The sequence below is a fragment of the Carcharodon carcharias genome, chromosome 3 (genome assembly GCF_017639515.1).
Source record: "Carcharodon carcharias isolate sCarCar2 chromosome 3, sCarCar2.pri, whole genome shotgun sequence".
NCBI classification, from domain to species: domain Eukaryota; kingdom Metazoa; phylum Chordata; class Chondrichthyes; order Lamniformes; family Lamnidae; genus Carcharodon; species Carcharodon carcharias.
In genome coordinates, this window is record NC_054469.1 from 204,618,096 (window position 1) to 204,641,104 (window position 23,009).

Genomic DNA, 23,009 nt, shown 5'->3' on the forward strand with positions numbered 1-23,009 from the left:
AGTCACTTAGTCTGGGTACTTTGATGTACAGTACTTTGAAATGTTAATTAGATAAATGTAAGGAAGTTAAAAGGCAAAGTGTAAATTTGCATTTGTTGAATAAAGCATTCAAGAGTGGGAGTAAAATCTTGCACTTAGCTGGGAGATGCCAAGCAATGTGTTTATATTACTAATAAAATTAGTGGGATGAAAATGTTACTGTTAGAAAATGTGACATTAAAAGCCTAGGATACAACGGAAAATTTACATTCAAAGGAAAGGCTAGGTATAACCAAAAAGGAATATGCATGTACAAGTCAGACGCATTTAAGATCTAACCAGCCTGCACACCTGCAATTGTGTCTGCAAGGAACATTATTTTGAATTCATAAGATGAAATGTGCTTTGCCTGGGTTCTTAATGAGTTTTACTGTTGCCTTAATGGGTGTGTAACTGAGAGATTAATTAAGGGATTTTTGCAGTTGTTATAGTAATAATAATAATAATAATAATAATATAGTAATAATTTTGTAAACATATGTATGGGCCTACAATTTTTCTTGTATTAATAAATGTTTAATTTAGTTTCACAAAAAAACCTCTTGAAACTCTGTGGTCTTATTATTCCTGAATTCTAAGTCTGCATCTTGAAACATACAAATTGCAAAAAATGCATTAAACAGTTGTCTCCTTCTGGGATTTGAATAATTCAGCCCTTACTGTGAGATTAATGAGCTTGTTGAACATTAGTTGCCAAGTAAAGAGTTATATCATAAAGTTAACCTTTTTTGTTTACCAGCTTACTGTAATTATCCCACTATTCTTACCTTCAGGCTGGCTGCAGATCTCCCAGGAAATTTGTTTTTCTGGATCTGCGAGCAGATCGAAGTTTTCGACATAGTGAACTTTATCCCAAGCTCCTCCAATTTCCAGAAGCTGAGTGATGTTAGCATTGAAAACTCCCACGGCGAACACGGTGATTCCTTTGTTCCTTATGACTTTGGCTGGTTGAAGGACCGCATCCTGTGCCTCTCCATCAGTTATCACTATGAGGTACTGCGGGATACCAGGCCGACCCCCTCTAGCTTCGTCAAAGTAGTTCACTGTAAAGCTCAGTGCACGACCTGTCAGAGTATTCCCACCTAGCTGCCGTATGTTACCAATCGCTCTGCGTAGATCAGCTTTCGTTGAATGTACACCAAGTTGGAACTCTAGCTTGGGGTTCGAGCCAAATTGTATCACACCTACATGCACACTCTTTGCTTCAGTAGTGGTCTTGTTCACAATGACATCCATAAAAGTCTTCATTTTCCTGAAATCTTGAGTCTTTATGCTTCCTGATCCATCAATTAGGAAGATGATATCGGCCATGTCCAATTTCCTGCAGGCTGAGAGAAAGAAATTGCATGGAATTTTGCTACTCCTACTTTTGAACAGAGAAATTCAAATTAGGTTAGGAAAAAGCCCTTTTTCCCCTGCATGCTGGTTAAGGCTCCACATTTTAAGTAACAAAGAAATTGCTAGACCAAAAAACACCAAGTTCATGTAGTTCACTTTCTACTATCCTGGTAGGTGCTTGATAAAATGATAATGGAGTTGTTGACTAATCATCAATAAATCTATAACAAACCTTGACATGAGCTGAGGAAAACGGCAGAGGTGGAAAGCTTTGGAAGTCAAAGTCACCTTTTCCTCCCAAGCACTTACCACACATGTTAAGGAATAGAGACAGTTTAAGTAAGTTATATTTGTATTTGTAGGTATTAGGAATGGTTTTTAGCTTTAATGTTTAAGTTTGATTTGCATTTCTGTATCTGTGTGCTAAGAAAGGTCAAATTGAGTTTTAGTTTCACTTTAAAAGTCAGGCAAACAAGAGTAGAAAAAAAGTGCTGTTGCCTAGCAACAGGCATCCAGAAAGGCAGGTCCCTCCCACAGACACACACAGAAAGAACAAGAAAAGCAGTTTTGAGTTCAATTTTGAGTTCAGTTTTGAAGACAGCTGTCAAGCAGAAGCAACTTAGAAGGGACAGATAGCCAGTCCCAAGATAAAATTGGTTGAAAGTAGCTGCCAGAGAGAGACTGGAGCAAAAAGGACAGATAGAAGTCCCAAGCCAAAGAAAAGACTCCAAAATCCAGGGGAGTTGAACAGGAGAAAGTCCCAAGCAGACCTTCTAGTCAAAGCAAGAAGAGGAACCTGGGAAAGGTCTTGTTAGTGAAGTTAAGAGTGACGGGCAGAGGGAAAGACTCCAAGCTTCAGATTTAAAGAGACAAAAGATGCAGAAAGCAGATTTAAAGCGAGAACAGCTTGCAAGAGGTAAGAAGGTCCAAAGAGTCCACTGAAGGTCTGTAACTCATTGCTATGGGCATGTGAAACAGTGGTCCTGTTAATGGCTGAGTTGGTGAGAGACAGTGCGTGGAAGACAGCTTGAATGCATGTGGTGACCCAGGGAAGAGGAACATCAGAAGGACAGTTCAAAACCCTGGAGGTGAACCCTTATGGAAGGCTTCTGAAAGAAAGAGTCAGTTTGGGAGAAGATTCCAAAGTGAGTTCTTGGAGAATGGAGATTGGAAACGCTTATGTTAAAGACAGAGTTCAGTGAGACCGGTTGGCTCACGGTGTGACAAGCATCTGGGGGGAGTTGAGGAGAGACCCATAGCATCTGGTTGAGGTGGCATCTGTCACTTGTTTTCAGAGTGTGGTGTGTCTGACCACAGGTTGCCATAGGTTTACATAGGCTGTGTACTTACTGTGAACATTAAAGTATAAAAGATAACTTTTGTAACTTGTGTTATTCTTATAAATCTGTATATATCTGTAAAGGTATGGTTGTAGGTGAAGAAGTATTGTCATATAGTTCATCTTTTCTTGTTTAGTAAATGTTTTTTTTTGTTAAAAGTTCATTAGCTGACTCCAGTGACTCTATTCAGTAGCCACTCTCCACATATCTAAACAAACAAATTAAAAGTTAGGATCTATCAAGCTGGGTTCCATTCTGGGATCAGACTTGTATAGGGGTAACATCAGCTGGGATCAAAACACACATCATGTCTCAAATTATTTATATGCTGTAACCCTAAAATCATTCTCAGAAATCCTTCCAACCTAAACACACATTTGATTAAGAATTGCTCTGCAATACTATGGGGAAGTCACAATGCAGCAAAGTCATAGCCCTTGATTTTTCATCTACTAACGTTTGTAGACAGGAAGTCCTGAGCATGCAGTGTACAATTTTGCAGTGTGAACTCTCACGTGTATCAGCAGCCCCTCCTGGGGGAATTTCTATCCCACGGTTGGCAACAGTTCTTCAACTAAGTCCAATTAATTACCCCGTGCCACCATCCTCCCAGCAAGATAAACCTATTCCCTACATGTCGTTAACATAAAATAAATTATTAACCATGTTCAGCCTCTCCTTCCATTCAGCTCAGTGGAAATAAGAGTCAGGAGAGATGCAAAACAAGCAGCCAATTTACTAACACCCATTTTTGATAATCGCATAAAGTCAAAATCTTCTCCAGTATTCCCAGCATTTTTATTTTTAACATTTTTTTTCCTTTTATTAAAACATAACAGAGAGGATGTAACACAAAAATCAGCCAATTAATGACAGCATTGATCAAACTGTATACAGGATGAGGTTTTTGTTTACTATTCTGTTTTGCCACATGACAAGATCTATTGTAAAATCTTTAGTACACAAATAGCCAGCTCTTCATTGCTGCCAATTTATACACTTTAACAGCTAAAAATTGCACCATTTATTACACTTAGCTCATAGGGGACATACCAGAGACACAAGGGGAAAAATGTAGCCCATGGAGGGATTCTTAGTCACTAGTTAAGAGAGTTCCAAAATCCGAAGCTTACCTCGTTCTGAACAGAGTTCCCGCACAATGTTATTCTTCATGTCTTTCAAAGCATCAAAGTTAGCGACATGAAAAACTCTTTCTTTGATTCCTCCAATCTGTAGAAGTTCAGATTCATCTATGTTTCCCACTCCTATTGCATAAATGTTGACTCCCTGTTGCCTCAGCTCTGCAGCAGGGCCTGTCACAACATCATTTGATTGTCCATCTGTGATGGTGATCAGGATATGCTGCACTCTCTTTCCACGGCTTCTCTCTGCATCGCTGAAGAGATTCCTCATGTAGGTTAATGAACGGCCTGTTGCGGTACCTCCTCCAATTTGAGTGATTTGCTTAATCGCTGCCTCCAATCCTGTTTTACGGGTATACTGAGTGATTCCAAATTCAATTTGTGGATTATCTGCGTACTGGACAACCCCAACACGAACCTGGTCTGCACCGATACTGAATACTTTCACCACCTCTACCAGGAACCTTTTCATGTCTTTGAAGTTCTCAGGGAATATACTGCCTGACCCATCAACTAGGAAAAAGATATCAGCTTCTTCAGTTTCAACACAACCTAAAAAGAGAAGGGAACATTGCTTCAGTTCCTGGACAACAAAGAGAATACACACACACAAGGGGAGTCTGATGCTAATCTGAGTTACCAGGGATGAAATTGGTCCATGCCAGCAGCACAAAATGGGCTCAAAGCAGATCAGGACTATCAATTTTTCACCATACCGATTTTTATTTTCCATATTGACCTGGAAAATATTGTCAAGGCGACAGTGAGACGAGGAAATGAGTCTTCAAAAAAAGTTTTATTATTGTTCTGTGAACCTCAGTAGAAAAAAGATCAAGGCGCAATGAAAAACCTGCTTCCAATTCACTATGAGATCACTTCACACTGCTGGGTTTAACAATTTCACCTCCACCATGTTTCAATTGCTCCTCCTTTCACTTTATGTAGACCTACTAAAGAGTTTAAATAAAGACGTGCTCTTCCACTGTCTGCCATTTTAACCTGGCCTGCCCATGAGAAAGCTAATGGGATCAGGTGCAATGTTGGCTTTAAACCTTGCCCAATTGTACTCTCCATTCAAAGCTGTTGCTTGACTAGTTTGTGGGACAGTTCTCAATTTTTACATAAGTATCCAGGTAAGTAGTGAGGAGGACTTTGCAGGGTTTACTGGGCTCAATGTGCCTTTGTTGCGTTCAATGCCTAGGTTGATGTCAGTTGGTCCTTTTAGCCTTAGTCTTATTAAACCTTTTTATAGTTGTTTGATGCAACTGAGTGGTTTGCTAGGCCATTTAGAAGGGCATTTAAGATTCAATCACATTACCGTGGGTCTGAAGATACATATAGGCCAGACTGGCAGATTTCCTTCTGTAATGGACATTTTTTACAACAATCTGATAGTTTCCATAAGACCGTAAGACATAGGAGCAGAAATTAGGCCAATCGGCCCATCGAGTCTGCTCCGCCATTCAATCATGGCTGATAAGTTTCTCAATCCCATTCTCCCGCCTTCTCCCCGTAACCTTTGATCCCCTTACCAATCAAGAACCTATCTATCTCGGTCTTAAATACACTCAATGACCTAGCCTCCACAGCCTCCTGTGGCAATGAATTCCATAGATTCACCACTCTCTGGCTAAAGAAGTTTCTCTTCATCTCTGTTCTAAAAGGTCTTCCCTTTGCTCTGAGGCTGTGCCCTCGGGTCTTAGTCTCTCCTACTAATGGAAACATCTTCCCCACGTCCACTCTATCCAGGCCTTTCAGTATTCTGTAAGTTTCTATCAGATCCCCCCTCATCCTTCTAACCTCCATCGAGTATAGACCCAGAGTCCTCAAACGTTCCTCATATGTAAAGCCTTTCATTCCTGGGATCATTCTCGTGAATCTCCTCTGGACCCTCTCCAGGGCCCGCACATCCTTCCTGAGATACGGGGCCCAAAATTGCTCACAATATTCTAAATGTGGTCTGACCAGAGCCTTATAAAGCCTCAGCAGCACATCCCTGCTTTTATATTCTAGTCCTCTCGAAATAAATGCCAACATTGCCTTCCTAACTACCGACTCAACCTGCAAGTTAACCTTAAGAGAATCCTGGACTAGGACTCCCAAGTCCCTTTGCACTCCAGATTTCTGAATTCTCTTCCCACTTAGAAAATAGTCAAGGTCTCTATTCTTCCTACCAAAGTGCATGATCTCACACTTACCCACGTTGTATTCCATCTGCCACTTCTTTGCCCATTCTCCTAACCTGTCTAAATCCTTCTGCAGCCTCCCCGCCTCCTCAATACTACCTGTCCCTCCACCTATCTTTGTATCATCTGCAAACTTAGCCAGGATGCCCTCAGTTCCTTCATCTAGATCATTAATGTATAAAGTGTAAAGTTGTGGTCCCAACACTGACCCCTGCGGAACTCCACTAGTCACCGGCCGCCATCCTGAGAAGGACCCCCTTATCCCCATTCTCTGCCTCCTGCCAGACAGCCAATCTTCTATCCATGCTAGTACCTTGCCTCTAACACCATGGGCTCTTATCTTACTGAGCAGTCTCCTATGCGGCACCTTGTCAAAGGCCTTCTGGAAGTCCAAGTAGATAATATCCATTGGCTCTCCTTTGTCTAACCTACTCGTTACCTCCTCAAAGAATTCTAACAGATTTGTCAGGCATGACCTCCCCTTGATGAAACCATGCTGACTTTGCCTGATTTTACCATGCACTTCTAAGTATTCTGAAATCTCATCCTTAATAATGGACTCTAAAATCTTACCAACGACCAACATCAGGCTAATCGACCTGTAATTTCCCATCTTTAGCCTCACTCCCTTCTTAAACAGGAGGATTACATTAGCGATTTTCCAGTCCTTTGGGACCCTCCCTGACTCCAGCGATTCCTGAAAGATCACCACTAATGCCTCCACTATCTCTTCACCTGTCTCCTTCAGAACTCTGGGGTGTAATCCTGGTCCAGGTGATTTATCCACCCTCAGAACCTTCAGTTTTTCTAGCACCTTCTCCTTGGTAATGGCCACCATACTCACCTCTGCCCCGCAATTCTCTTGAATTCATGATCATCCTTTCTGTTACTACTAGTTCAGTAACATAATCATTATGCTATTATACACACAAACTATACTATTTTACCCAAATCCTGTGACCTCCCTCCTACATACCTCCCTCCTTTGCACGTACTGATCCCACTGCAGCTTATCGTCCCAGTTATTGTTGATGATGTGCTATCAAACACATCCACTGTGCTTCCATCCTGAGTTTGTCAGTTTGCAAGCTTTCAAGATTGAAGAAAGCTGTGTCTACTCAAAAAAATCTCAACCAAACATTTGCTCGGGGGAACTGCAATAAGTGAGCTTTTATTCAGACAGGACATTAACAAGTTTAAGCACTCGATCTGCCTTCCATATCACTGATCAGTTTCCCAAACCCTGAGAAACCCATGCTACACTCGCTAAATTTAGAGCAAAGTTAAAATCGATTTACAAAAATCTCATTAATATCTCCTAAGCAGATTAATTGCAGCCGTAACTTCAGACCTACCCACAAAGATGAAATTGCCAATATCGGCACAGGTTTCTCATCAGCACCTAAACACACCTCCATTAAAGTCAGGAGTGGACATACTGAAGCAGGGTCATAATCCAAATCAAGAACTCATTAAATTTAATTTAAGTTTAACTCTCGCTCACACCCCACCCTCACCCCAGTTCACCTGCTCTTGAAGATTAAAATTCCCCCATGTCCCTGGATTTATGTACATTAATAAGCCTTATTTAAATATAGCAGCAGTGTCATTATATCATACTGGTGAATTCTACACACAATACCCAGGATTGCTGCCAATCTTTGATCTTTATGTCCAAATTCTAGCTGCCAGTGAGTTAGAAAAGGGCATAGGACTCAGAACTAGAAATAACATCATTTTTTTAAGGATATAGAAAAATGAAATTCCAAAAGAGAAACATTTTTAATATGATGTGATGGCATATGATGGCATGAATCAATGTATCTGATCTACACCCATCAATAATTATTGTCACGTTACATGGTAGAGGGGCTTTATAGATTCCATATCTCAGGGAGTTGTAGATCTTTATAGCTGATATTTTATTGGATCTCTTGGAGGGACTTAATGGATGCCCCATATGAAAGATTTATGTATTGTATACCAAAGGCTTCATAATTTCTATATGTAAGACTTGAGTAGTAGTAAAGGGAGCTATGTACAATCGCTATAAAGGGGTTTTATGTGAAAGGCCTGTTGCAATATTTATAAGGTTTGTATGACTTATGGACTATTTTAACTGAGGTATAAGGGTTAAAGTCAAAGTCCAATAATTAGGAGCACAGCAAATTGGAGGATCTGAAGCATTATTGACACATTTTGTTGAAAACTGACACAAAAACAGGACAAAAAGGATAAAACAGATATATTGAACAATTAAAGAGCTCAACGCTATCATTGAGTATTAATATCTAATAAAGAGAGTAACCATCATGCAGATATCAACAAACTCTTTCCTGAAAAGCTGAATGAACTGAAATAAACACAAAGGATGAGAAATAACACCCCAAATTGATTCAAGGTATATAACTTGATTCTCCCAACCTTGTTTGAGGGTTTCTATTTGGGCCGATTGTACTAAGGTTTGTTTGATGAGCTCATTGCAGATCTTCTTCTGAAGAGCCCTTTCAATGGTCGACAGTTGTGTGAAATCCTGCACCCTGGAAATGTAACTTGTTGAAGGATGTGATGCAATTTTCCTCAGCTCACTCTCAGTGGCATTTTGGATTCCTAAGGCGTACACAGTAACACCCAAACGACGCAGAGAGGCTGCACTATCCTCCACCGCATCCTGGGATTCACCACTGGTGATCACAATCAAGATCTGAGGGATCCCTTTCCTTGCGCGACTGCCTGCTCGTTCCGTGAAGTAATTCCTTCGTACGAAATCGATAGCAGTTCCTGTGTTTCTGCCCCCTCTCCTGTATGGTGTCAATTTGACATGATCCAGAATGTCAGACTTTTGATGATACATTTTGAGATTGAAATCTTCTGACGCAATGGTGTTGTACTGAGCTAAACCAATGTGGACACTTTCAGTCTCCACTTCTAGAGCATAGATCATATTGTAGAGGAAAACGCGGAGTAATTGGAAGTTTACTGCCCCGATGCTGTCCGATTCATCGACCAAGAAAACAATATCAGCGACTGAAGCAGACTGACACACTGGAAAAGAAACAAAAACACTGACAACAATATTCAGCTCAAAATTGTACAGACACAGTTTGAAACAAATTATAGCCCGACATTTAGAGTAAATCTGCTGATCATGGAGCTTTTAGCTGTGGTGCAGTGGTATCGCTCTTACCTCCGAGTCAGTAGTCATGGGGTTCAAGCCCCAACTCCAGAAATTTGAGCACATATTCTAGGCTGGTATTCCCAATGCAGTAATGAGGCAATGCTGCACTGTTAGAGCTGCTGTCGTTCAGATGAGATATTAAACTACATCTGCCCTCTGAAATTGTTAGAAAAGGTTCCACCGCACCATTCAAAAAAGACCAGGGGAGTCCTCTGTGGTGTCTTGGTTAATAATTACTCTTCAAACAACATCACTAAAACAGATTATCTAATCATTACCTCACTGATATTTGCTAGATCCTTGCTGTGTGAAAATTGGCTGCTGTGATTCCTACTTTACAACAGAGATTACACTTCAAAAAGTGTCTCATTGGCTGTACCATGCTTAGGGACATCCTGAGGTTGCAAATGGTGTTATATAAACCTAAGTTCTTTCTTTCTTTCGAACAAAATTGGACTGGGGAATGAAAAAATCAGAAGATGGTGGTGGAATAAAATGCTCCTTCTCCAAACGCTGGTGTCCCAGAGTGTCTAGAATGTACTCGGTGACTTACCAATAACTATATCATTCTCTTTACAAGAAATGGCTGGATTTGCCTTTCCTTCTCTTTGAAGGATTATTATGTTTGCAATGAAACTTGAGTATTAAAGGATGAAACATGGAAAGTTGTGAATATCAGGATCAACTCGAGTCTAAGTATCCTGATTTGGGTAGTTGTTAAGCAAATCATTGAAGCAATGGAGTTTAAACGGCACAAGCTGCCATTGGGCCCATCCTGTCTGTGTTGGGTCTTTGCTAGAACAATCCAAAACTATCTCTGCTGCTCTGCTTGCTCCCTGTATCATCCCCTCCTTCAAATATCTATCCTATTTTCCCTAAACCGCTTCATATGTCTGTGCACCAACAACTTTATGCATAAAAAAAATCACCTAGTCTTTCTCCCACTCACTTCCTGAAATTTTTAATTAATAAACCCTCATCACTGACTCAGCAACCAGAGCCAAAGTTTCTTCCCTATTCACTCCATCCAAATCCTTCATCTCCTCCTCGCCTTTTGATCTTTTCCTTACAATCTCCTCTCTTCTGCGATTTAAGTTCCCCTGGTTCTAACAGTGGGTGTATTTTTACCCTAATTACAAGTTAATTGCTTGTTTAAACCATCACTGCTCATCTCCTGACCATGTCTCCTTTCTGCTTTTCTTAGTGAGCTCTGGATCTTTTCTCAAATTTGGCTTCCAGATTCTTGGACTTCTCTGGAGATCAAGACTTCTGCATTGGATAACACTGTAAAACTCAGCTTCCGTATCTGATCAGCGATTCTGTTGCTTAATATTTTAAAGTAACTTCAATCAGTTTACCGTCCTTCCCCCACCTCTGCTGTTCCCTGCTGAATCTATGATTGGCTTTAGTCTTTTTTCAGTTACAGCCTTGTTCCTGGCCTGAGTTTCACACTCCTAGGCCAAACTAGATTTCTCCATAACATCAGGATCTTATGCTGACCTCCAACATCTTCATCATCTTTCAGCTCCACAACCAACGTCCCCTGGATCTTCATTTACATGGAAAGGCCTCCATCAGTGCATCGTCCAAAACTCTACTCTTCAATTAGCTTTTGGATTTCAGTCACCCACCACACCTGTCTCCAAACTTGGACAAAAGCTCGTCTATGGCCCTTTCCAACTCCACCCCAACTACAACAACATTATCTCACTATGGACCTCTGACTTTAATGGTAGACTTCCTTCTTTAGTTTTCCATCTATTCCAACCTGATTTTCTACCTGGATATGTGTAGCCTAATAATTGAAATAACCTGGTCTATTTAATTTGATTTTTCCTGTGCCTATTTACATGTACATTTTGGTTGTCGCTCCAGACCTAAGCACAGCACTTTTATTTTCACTTTTTTCTCCCTTTTTTACTTCTTACCTTTACCCCGCTCCTGTCAGTCATTCCTCTTTTCTGAGTATCCCTCCGGTACTCACCTCACCCAGATTCCTGCCTCAACACATCAGTAATCCTTGACATTCCTACTCTCTTGCAACCATCCCATGCTTAAATAAACCTACAGCTTCCCTCTGTGGCCCTCATGGCATCCTCTGAAGGACTCTTCAGGTACTTGTCACTGTTCCTTAGGACAGCAGCCCCAACTTCCCCATGCTACTTTCTCACCAACCTTCCTGCCCAGTGCACCCGCTAGGGTCTAATCTTGTCAATCTCTTCCCTATCCAACTCAGTCCTCTCAGTACTGTGAACTCTGCCAGTGGATCACTGCCTCATTCTACATCTCCCTCAAGAATATCTACCCACTTGTGAACAAGGTCCTTGCTATTAATGGGCAAATTTGGGAGACTGCATTGACATCATGGCCTTGATGGAAACTTGGCTGCGGGGTGATGATATCTTTCCCTAAACAAAGTGACCCAACTTGGCTATACCTTCCATCACTTGCCTGTCTAGACTGTTGCAGTGGCTGTTTGACTCTTATCACCAAATAAGACCTTGGCCTGTCCCCTTACACCTCTGGCATCTTCTCCTCCTTTAAGCATCTCACTTTGTTCCAACCCCACACCTCTCATTTAAAATCTTCGATCTTTCCTGTCCATCCAAGGTATTTTCATTGCTTTCCTCTCTCAGCCTCTGCATTGAGCAACTTCTCATCCTCAGTGACTTCATCTCATTTCATCATGCTCTTTCTCCACTTCACTGTATCCCTACCCACTCTTAATCTCCCCCACGATGTAAACTCCCCAATTCATTTTCATGGTCTCACTATTTCCATGGTGTTATTACAGCTAAGGCCATCTCAAATCACTTCCTAGTGCAACTCTCCATTCATAGCTTCTTTCCCCTCTACTTCCTTCTCTATCATCCCTCCCAATTCAGCTGCAACAGCACTTTTGCAATTCCAACTATCTAGACTTTGCTATTCCATTTATCACAACATTTCTGCAGCTGCTGATCTGCTCAACCACGCCCTCACCTCCACCTTTGATGCCCTAGTAAACCATTTCTCTCTCTCACCCTGACTGTTGCCCCCCTGGTGTGGCCCTCATCTCTGCTCCCTTAACTCCAAGGGACACAGACTTGAACAGATATGGAGGACAACTGCTTTAGCCATTTACAGTCAGATTTGGCTGGATCACATAAAACACTATCATGATTTGCTCTTACTTTCCAAAATGTTCAATATTCCAGGCTCTTCCTGGAATGCAAAGATAACCCCTGGTTTCTTTTCTCTACCACAAACTATCTTCCTAAACACCTGTCCCCTGTCTCCTCCACTGTCACTCCAACAACAAGTGAGAGGAGATTATGGGCTTCTTTGTCAATACAAATTAAACCATCTGATAAGCTGTTTTTACCACTTCCCTTCCTTCCCCTAGCTCACTGTGTCAAACTTTCCCTAATTCTCCACACCCTAGCCCTTCCCTCCCATTGTTCGTTAGTTTCTCTCCTATCTTGTCGCATGCTGTATCCAAGCTCATCTTGTCCATGAGATCCACCTGCTGCTTTCTCGATCCTATTCTCACTAAACTGTTGACCACCAAATTCCCCTTTCTAGCTTCCATGTTAGCTGATATTTTGAATGGTTCTCTCTCCCCAGGTACTTCCCCCTCTCCTTCAACTCTGCCATCATCACCCTTCTCCTCAAAAAAACAAATCTTGCCCCCCGACCCCCCATCCTTGCAAACTGCCATCCCATCTCCAAACATCCTTTTCTCTCCAAAATCCTTAAATGTGATATCACCTCCGCAATCTGTGCCCATCTTTCCTGGAACTGAAACTTGTATCCCTCCACTCAGGTTTCCACCCTGTTACAGTACTGAAATGGCTCTTGTGAAAGTCTCAAATGACATCCTATGTGATTGTGACCAGATAAACTATTCCTCCTTATCCTTCTCAGCCTTTGACACTTTTGGCAATACCATCCTCCAACTATCATCCAGCTGGGTGGGACTACACTCACCTAGCTCCATTCTTAATGAGAGAATCATCTATAATGGCTTCTCTTCCTGTTCTTGCACTGTTACCTCTGGTATCCCCCAAGGATCTATCCATGGCCATCTTCTATTTCTCATTTACATGCTGCACCTCAGCAACATCATCTGAAAATACAGCATCAGTTTCCACACATATGTTTTGAAAATATAATAATTTTCATAATATTATTGTGGTTTGTTGTAAAAGTGGGCTAATGGTGAGGTTTGGATGAGTTTCTCTGTGCGTATGTGCGTGTGTGGATGATTTACTTGAATTGGAGACAGCTGGTCTGGACGCTTTAAATTATCAAAAAGAAGCTAGGTTTGAAATGCTAAGTATGTAAACATGGCTGAAGTTTTAGAATGTGACATGTTAGGAAAATTTGTAGCTATAGATAAATTAGGGTAATTTGAGTTTCAAAGAGGTGTTAAGATGTTACACCTAGCCAGAAGAAGCCAAGCCAAACAGTGTGTTTATTTTTCTCAAAGGCAACGATAATATTAATACTATAAAAGATTTATATTATGAGAAAAGTAAAGTTGCAAAGACATATTAGAACAATGTAATTTGCATTAAAAAGGGAGAAATGTGTATAAAGGAGATGAGGCTACGTGTAAGGGAGAAGGCATTCTAAAATCTAACATAAGTGTGAAAAGCCTCCGGCCTCTCTGCATAAAGTTGCTGTCTATAGGAAATGAAGCTGATGAAACTAATTTTGAATGTGACCATCCAGGTTATTGTGTTGCCTCTCCTCGTTCCTGTTTAAATCTATTATTTTTACTGTTGCTTTAACAGAGGTGTAACTGGGAGCCAGATTAATTAGGGGTTTTAGGAGTTATTATAAAAGTAATTTATAGACCTATGTATGTGCTTGATATCTTTTCTTTTGTTAATAAATGTTTTAATTTAGTTTTCTGAAACCTCTGAAGTTGTGGTAGTCTTATTACTTCTGAATTCAGGACACGCACATCAAAATAAAATACAAGTTGCAAAACAGTTGTGACCATGTGATTAAATTTCCCTCATGGAATTGATCTCCTTGCACATGTCATCTGCCACATAAGAACAAATATAATGATGACACTCAGCCCTACCCTGACCTCTCCACTATCTTTACATTATCAGATTGTTTTTCCAACATACATTACTGGATAAGCAGGAATCTCTTCCAATTATTTATAAGATTCAGTCTCCACTAAAAACACAATTCCCTCACCACCAATTCCATCCCTTTCCCTGGCCACTTACTGGGGCTGAATTAGAGTGATGGTAACTTTGGTGTCATATCTGACCCCAACATATGTTTTCGACTTCTTACCATGCTATCACTAAGATCAGCTGATTCCAACTCCATAACATCACCTGGCTCTGTCTCTGTCCCTTCCTCAGCTCATCTTCTGCTAAAATTCTCACCCATGCCTGTGTTACTCCTAGACTTGACAACTTCAATGCATCTTGACCAGCCTTCCACATTCTACCCAACATTCTACCCTGTATGTATGAGGTCATCTAAAACTGCAACCCATGTCCTAACTCACAACTAGTCCTGTTCTCCCATTACCTCTGTGTTCACTGACCTACACTGTCTCCCAGTTATGTCATTCCTCAATTTTAAAATTCTCACCCTTGTTTTTGAATCGCCACAGCCCCCCATCCAGCCCCATAACTCTCTAAGATATCTGCACTTCTCTAATTCTAGCCTCTTGAGCATCCTCAATTTTAATCACTTAGCCATTGGTGACATTGCCTTCAGTTGCTAAGATCCTAAACTCTGAAATTCCCTCAAATCTCTCTTTCTTTCTTTAAGATACTCCTCAAAACTTATCTCTTTTACCAAAGTTTTGGAGTTCTTATGTGGCTTGGTGTCAAATTTTGTTTGATAACGCTCCTATTAAGTGCCATGAGACATTTTATTATGCTAAAAGCGATATATAAACCCAAGCTGTTATTGTTGTTGCTATAAATATTCCAACCTCTGAACTCCTCCTCCTACCACAATTCACTGTGTTGCAATAAGAGGAAGCAGAAAGTGGTCAGCAGCATGTCATCTGCCCCATGGATAGGGAGACCAGACATGCTGAATAACATATGGCCGACCTCATGTCGCCCATTCTCCTTAAAGTCGACTTGCTGACATCCATTCTTTCCCAATGTTTGATTTTTTTTGCCTCTCTCCTTTATGTTTTCATCTTGCAACCTCAGATTAGGAGATGAGAAGAACTGCTTTTAGAACCCTATCTGCTACTTTATCTTTCTGCTGCCCTAAAGGCTTTGGAGGTTGACCCCAAATTAAAAATGCACAAGCTGGGCTCCTGATAGGTTGACCAAGGAACACTGGCACTGCATTGTAAACTGTCTCATTCCACCAATCCAGCATAGATGAATCCTGATCTCAAGGACAGGACAGAAGAGGAGAAGATACTGAAACAACAATCATCAATGTATCATTATTTTTTCCTTTCTCTGCAAATAATAGCTGGAATTAAATAATTACACAAGGAGGTTAGGCACAGCGAGGTAAATTTTTACTTCAGGTGCACAAGAGACAATCGCTTGCATGTCATAGGATCCCATTTTGCATATCTCATCCCAAACAGGAAGGCGCTCTGGCCACCCAAGTCAGGACCCTACCCAAATGGTGGTGGTTATGTCATGAGTAAATAGGGTGGCAAGTGACCCAGATCCATTTACAGGCTGCTGCCTTCCTGTTTACGGCAGGCAGGGCTGGGGTGAGCACTCAAAATTGACTCCTATAAGTCTGACTGATCTAAAAAAATTTTCATTTGGGGAATGACTAAAAATACAGCACAAGGCCGGAATAATGTGGAAATAGATGAAAGACAAGGGAATCAAACTTTACCTGCTGATCTTCTGGGCTCTCTGTAAAGAAATTCTCTTCGTACTATCAGTTTGATTGCACTGAATATTTGTTCAGATGTCTGAATAAGAGCATCAAAAGTGTCAACCTGAAAAACAAATGGGAAATTAGGCAGAAAGGCCACATTCTGCAGCTCGGTCAAGACAGAACGCTTGACACCGATGCAGATAACTTTCACTCCTTCCATCTTTAAGGCACTGGCAGGTAGAGTGACTTCATCCAGTGAAGGTGCTGAGGTAATTATAATTGCTATCTGAGGAACACCTTCATCTTTCCGACTCCCAGCAGACTTTCTGAAAAAGGTCCTGCGCAGGTATTCGATGGCGCGGCCCATCCCTAAAGCTGGTCCTCCCCGAAATGCAAAGCTGCGCTCACTCCTTATGTAATTTGCCACTTGAATCTTTGTTACGTAGGCGTTCAGTAAAAATTCAGTCCGTGTATCAGTGCTATACTGGGCAAGGCCAACACGGAACTTATCTGCCCCAATGTCAAGCTGAGAAACAATTCTGAAGATAAAGCTTCTAATTTGCTGGAATCCTGCAGCCCCCATGTTCTGAGAGCCATCGACTAGAAAAACGACATCAGCATAATTCACCGCAAAAGCTGTAAAGCAGGAGATAAAATGGCGGATTAGTACAGAAAACAAATATCAAATGTTCCCCACCCTTCCCAATGCCTCCCTTAATAAATGGAGTGACTAGATACTTTGGGAGAGATAGGAGTTGAATGAAGACAGGGGGATCCATGGACCTAGACCACAAATGGTAATGGAAATTGAATGTCGGTGTGAATGGATGGTAGAAATAAATGAATGGTGGAGGTGAGTGGATGGTGGGATGATGGAGGTGAATGGCTACAAGGAGGGATAGCATGCTGCAATCACAGAGAATGTATTGGGAATTTTGATCAAGGCAGGATCAGTGTTGTAGGTTAAGTCTGAAGGTATTCATCCAGAGAGTGATGCGTTAGTTAGCAGAGAACTGTGGGGATAAAGCTGAATGACATTAGAGAGAAAAGAGATTGTTAGAAATGGGGCAGGAAGTGGAAAGGATGGAAGGTTGAAGATGGTCTTCTTGAGCAGGCGTTAGTAGCCTTGAGGGGAAGGGGAACCTGACTTTAGGAGAGAAGCCATGGGTGAGCACAGGGCTAACGAAAGGTAATTCTGTAGTTAGAAATTGGGTTGAAGTGGAGTCAAGGGTGCAAGGGGTGGGTGCCATCGAGGGGGTGAGCTTAATGAAGGCTGAGAAAAAGGGAGGTTTTCACCGATGGCATAAGGGGAAAGCTGGAAAAGGGTGGAGGCAAGAAAGGAGGCTGAGCTAATCAAGCATCTAGTCTTTGAAATGAAGAGGTCTGTGACTTGGACTTGGACTTGGACCCATAACCTCCTGACTGAGAGGTGAGATTGCTACTGAGCCAAGATTGATAATTGTCATAAAAGTTAAAATTTGGAACAAAGACTTTGCTAATTGCACCAACCTTGGATGTGGGCTTCAATAGTTCTGCACACCGACTCCAAGATTTTATTTGAATTTTCTTTCAGTTCATTGAAATTTGCAACATTGTAAGCAAATCTTCGGACTGGTCTGCTGGAAATATCTTGAAGTTCCTTTTTTCCTTGGATATTAACTCCAATGACGTAAATTGTGACTCCGCTGTTTCTCAGTTGGTTGGCTACATCATCTACCTCAGTAGTGGACTCACCATCGGTGACCAGAATGGCAATCTGTTGCACATTTTCTGCTGCTCTGCTCCCTGCTGATGGAACAAAGTGTATGCTCTTCAGGAACTCCAGGGCCCTTCTGGTATCGGTCCCACCACCCTTCTGTTGCAAGTTCTGCAGGTAGTTCAAAATGTCATTCCTGGACGAATATTGATTCAGCAGGAACTCTGTCTTTGGGTCGTCACTGTACTGAACCAAGCCAATCCTTACTTTGTTATCCGCAATGTCCAGACCGCTAACGAAGGTGTGCAGAAACTCCTTTACTTCTTCAAAGTTCTCATTACTCACACTTGTTGAACCGTCCACCACAAGGACAATATCAGCAACTGTGGCTTCCCTGCAAGCTGCAACACACAAAAAGTAACACTTTCTCTTAAAACATTTTTAGGTAGCTACAAGTGGACAGCAGAGCTGACAATGTACCTTTGTGCCTCCACTACCACTCCTAACCCCATAGCAGTTTTGAAGGCTTAGAATTTTAAAAAGTCACACTTTGTGAACATTTGTTTCTTTTAAGGAGATTTCAGATCATTTATACCATCCCTCTGTATCTCAGACATTCCCCTGTATCAGGCAAAAGGAAACACCACAGCAGTCAAATACAAGGGCAATAACATAATAACTATGCTGACTATTAAATCCTCACTCTATACTTAACTTTTAGAACTCTGCAGATCTCAGGCAAAACTGGCCCTTCGAGCAGCTTTTACTGTTGTCTGAAGCTGCTGACAGTGTTGCCTTCGTGCTGTGCCTGGGTCTAAATGCTAAGGAAGAAATTGTTTCACGTGCGCTAAACAGACTTATGTCGAATCCCCGAGGGTTGGGGGGGGTTGGTTGTGGTGCAAGCAGCACGGTGGGCCCTTAGGATGTGAGTGCCTGACTAACTATTCAACTGGATGGTCCTTTATAACCATCCAAAACACACCTTCTCATTCTTTTCATGGCACTGTATGAGAGGAAGTGTGATAGGCCCATAAGCCACTAACCATCACTGCAGGGCCTGCTCAACTTACTTGGGAATGACCATGATGAACTCCTGAGAGTCTGGTCAGTAAAGGAGCAGCTGCAGAGCTGTGCCCTACAGCAAGGACAGCTGCAGCCACAACGAAGCACAAAGCTTGCACATGAGGGTGACTAGCGCTCAGCTGTGGCCTATACATTCCTCGCAGACGAGTTTCACAGCTGGCCCATGTGGTGTTATGTGATCAATCGGCATAGAGCAAAAACCCCTTTGCAAGCATCTTATGCCTTGACTTCAACAGCCATCGAAGAGAAAACCAACCGCTGAGCTGCACCTTCCTTGTTCCAGAGACTCATTCTTTCATGTAGAAGCCCTTCTCCCCTCACCTTGGCCATTCTTAATCTCTGATCCTACAGTCTTGATGATTCTCAGCCTTTTAAAGTTCACCAGAAGTCCTTCTCCTTTCAAACTCCTTCTTCAATTGTCCCCATCCCGTTAAGTTACATGTGTGCAATTTTCTTCTCTACCTGTCTTGCCTTCCCTAGACCCCATTCTCCACCACCCCACCCCTGAGTTTGTACCTAGAAATTGTGAATAAACTTAAACTCAAGAATTAATTGTTTTAAACGCTTGAGATTCAGGTGAGTGTTAAAGCAGAACTGGCCAAATTAAAAACTGATTAGGCTCAAAGGTGAAAATTGGTCCCTAATTGACTGTATGATAACACTACAAGAGTTCCAGTCAAAGAATCAATATAAGTTCCAACTCCTACTCCACTCAGATTCCAATTGGAGTCACATCCAAGGGGATGTGCCGAATGGATTCTGTGCTACCTCTTCTTTTGCCAACTAAACTCTGAATGGTGAGAAGCTGGGAACGGTGGCGGATCAGAAACATTTAGAGATCCATATACAGCAATCTCTAAAACCTAGTTGGCAGCAATGAAAATAATTTTAAACGGCTATTGGAATGCTAGCACTTATGTCAAAGGGGCTGGAATACAAAAGGGAGAGAGTTATCCTCCAGTTGTGTAAAGCTCTGTTTAGACCGCATCTGGGGTACTGCAGTCAGTTTTAGGCACTATTCAAGAGGGAGAATATATTCCTTGGAGTGGGTGCAACGTAGATTCAACCAGAATGATAACAGAGCTAAAAGTGTTAAATTATGAGGACAGATTGTATAAACTTGGCTTGTATTCCCTTGGGTATAGAAGATTAAGGGGTGATTGAGATGTTTAAGATGATTTAAGGATTTAATAAGGTAGATGGAGAAAAACCATTTCCTCTGCTGGAAAATTCCAAAGCAACAACATTAATATTAAAGCAAGGCCATTCAGGGATGGTGTCAGGACAAACTTCTTCACGCAAAATGTGGTGGAAATTGGGAACTCTCTCATACAAAACACTGTTGTGCCTCGGAGTTAATTGAACATTTCAAAACTGCGATCTGTAGATTTTTGTTTGCTAAGAGTATGAAGGGAGTTATGTAGCAGATAAATAGAGTTAGGATACAGACCAGCCATGATCTAACTGAATGGTAGAACAGGCTTGTGGAGCTCAATGGTCTTCTCCATTTCCTGAGTTCCTCCCACCAGACTGGAAGACAGGCAAGTCAGAGGGAATTCTTTTGGCATCTCCTACAATTCAACCACTTTCAAAAGATTTCAGGGATAGGTCATGTGTTTTTTTAATTATTCATGCACAGGATGTGGGAGTCACTGGCTAGGCCAATATTTATTGTATATCCCTAATTGCCCTTGAGAAGGTGGTGGTGAGCTGCCTTCTTGAACTGCTGCAGTCCATGTGCTGTAGGCACACCCACAGTGCTGTTAGGGAGGGAGTCCCAGGATTTTGACCTAGAGACAGTGAAGGAACAGAGAGTGAGTGGCTTGGAGGGGAACTTGTAGGTGGTGGTGTACCCATGCATCTGCTGCTCTTGTCCTTCTAAGTGACAAAGGTCGCGGGTTTGGAAGATGCTGTCAAAGGAGCCTTGGTGAGCTGCTGCAGTGCAGCTTGTAAACGGTTAATACTGGTGGCACTGTGCATCGGTGGTGGAGGGAATGAATGTGAAGGTGGTAGATGGGATACAAGTCAAGTGGACTACTTTGTTCTGATTGGTATTGAGCTTCTTGAGTGTTGTTGGAGCTGCACTCATCCAGGCAAGTGGGCAGTATTCCATCACACTCCTGACTTGTGCCTTGTAGATGGTAAACAGGCTTTGGGGAGTCAGTAGCTGAGTTACTCGCCACAGAATTCCCAGCCTCTGACCTGTTCTTACGGCCACAGTATTTATATGGCTGGTCCAGTTCAGTTTCTGATAGTGGGGGATTCAGCGATAGTAATGACATTGAATGTCATGGGGAAATGGTTGGATTCTCTTTTGTTGGAGATGGTCTTTGCATTGCCATGTGTGTGGCACGAATGTAACGCACGAATGTGTCGGTTACAGAGGTCCAACTGGGAAAGGGGATTAGGTTGAGGAGCAAAGGGAGGAGCTGGAAATACATCTAGAAAAGGGGCTGAACATACCCAGATACTGATGGAAGTCAAATTTAAAGAACAGTAAAAGGAAAAGAGCCCAAACGACGCAACATTTATAATCAACAAGATCCCAACTATGATGGCATCTGAGGCAAAATACCTGCTGAGACTTGTGAGTCCTGAGATACTTGGCGAGTCACTTCTTCCACCCTGGTACAAACGAGTTGGATGACAGTCTGTGAAATCCCCCTCAGAGCGGCAAAGTCCGCCACATTGTATACATACTTCCCAACTGGCTTACTGGCAATTTCCTCCAGCTCTTTCTCCACAGCGTCTCTAATGCCGATGGCATATATGATGACACCTCGGTCTCTCAGTGCTTTTGCTGGCGGGCCAACACTATCCTGAGATTGCCCATCGGTAATGACAATGGCCACCTGCGGCACTCCCATTGATGCCCTGCTCCCCGCCGACTCCACAAAGTGCTTGTTCAGCATGAACTTTAGGCCCATCCCGGTTCTTGTCCCCCCTCCTTTGTACGGCAGTTGCTGTAGGTACTGCAGGATCTCATCCTTATCGCTATAGGTATTCAAGGAAAACTCTGTGCGAGGAGTTCCACTGTACTGGATGAGGCCTATTCGGACTTTGTCCTGTCCAACATCAAATCCATTCACAAGGGTGTAGAGGAACTCTTGAACCTTCTTAAAGTTTTGGATCCCAATACTCCAGGATCCATCAACCAGGAATACAATGTCCGCAATAGATGACTCCCTGCAGGCTTCAAAAGCAGAAGGAGCTCCAATTACTGTGACAATCAGTACAGGTTAATATTCATTAAGCTTATTATCATTCATCCTTCCCTCTTACAAACTGTAAAACTGAGACCCATGTAAATCATCCATTTAATTGCTACTGTTTTGTCAACAGAGTCTGTGAAATGTAGATTGGAAATGTCCTTGCTTGTGCACCCAATCTGCTATTGTAACTTTGCTGGTGTTGCAGTGAAAACCTGACAAAGTTACACCAGAGGTAGTGAGAGTAGCTGTAAGAAATTCCGAGTGAAGTTTAGCTCCACTATGGGAATACTGGGAATGAGGAGTGTTCCTCAATGACCCGGCATGCTTATGTTCAACAAATGAGTGGCGTGCTTTGCTCTGAATGGTGAAAGGTGTTTTCAATACGGAAGGCATAGCTACATGATATGGATGAAACTTGAGCCAAAGTAAAGTTTCAAGTTTGAATTACACTTGATTGAACTGCTAGTTGACAGGGAATTGAGATTTGTCCCATAGCCCAAATCCTCTTGTCCCTCACAATTGCATAAAATGATAACATTTATGTATGTGTGGGGTAGGCAGGGTTGGAAGGGGTGGGGATAAAATATCCATGCTGATAGCCACACTGCTGTTTTATCCATCTCCCACTGACATTCCATCCAAATTCCTGGCATTCGTCTGGTTGTTCTACCATGCATCCTTCCCAATGTGGTTTTGAAAGGTAAACTTCAATAAACCACATCTATCTAAATGTGGCCACAAAAGTGATCTATACGGGATTAAAATAACCCTTTTCAACTTATAATATCCTCGAAGTGCATCCCAGTTATTATCAATTCATGGCCACTTAGGGGCCACTTCCCACCTCTGCAATTATTTCATGGGCAGTGGGTTAAGGCCAGTGACAGGTCAGAAACCTGACAGGTAATGCTTCTTGAACTTCAGGGGTACCTCTGATTGGCAACCGCTGTTGGGGCAGAATTTTATG

General features: G+C 42.1%; 1 protein-coding gene across 1 annotated transcript in view; it reads right to left on the bottom strand.

Moving 5' to 3' along the window:
• Positions 1-23,009, bottom strand: part of LOC121276075 (collagen alpha-6(VI) chain-like) — a 120,993-nt gene that overhangs the window by 93,880 nt on the left and 4,104 nt on the right. The window contains exons 3-10 of the mRNA XM_041184015.1: positions 21,406-22,050; positions 17,561-18,148; positions 16,127-16,687; positions 11,362-11,389; positions 9,974-9,998; positions 8,470-9,082; positions 3,851-4,411; positions 807-1,367 (exon numbers count right to left, since the gene is read on the bottom strand). Coding sequence (XP_041039949.1) covers positions 807-1,367; positions 3,851-4,411; positions 8,470-9,082; positions 9,974-9,998; positions 11,362-11,389; positions 16,127-16,687; positions 17,561-18,148; positions 21,406-22,050 — 3,582 coding nt within the window. The remainder of the gene's footprint in view (positions 1-806; positions 1,368-3,850; positions 4,412-8,469; positions 9,083-9,973; positions 9,999-11,361; positions 11,390-16,126; positions 16,688-17,560; positions 18,149-21,405; positions 22,051-23,009) is intronic.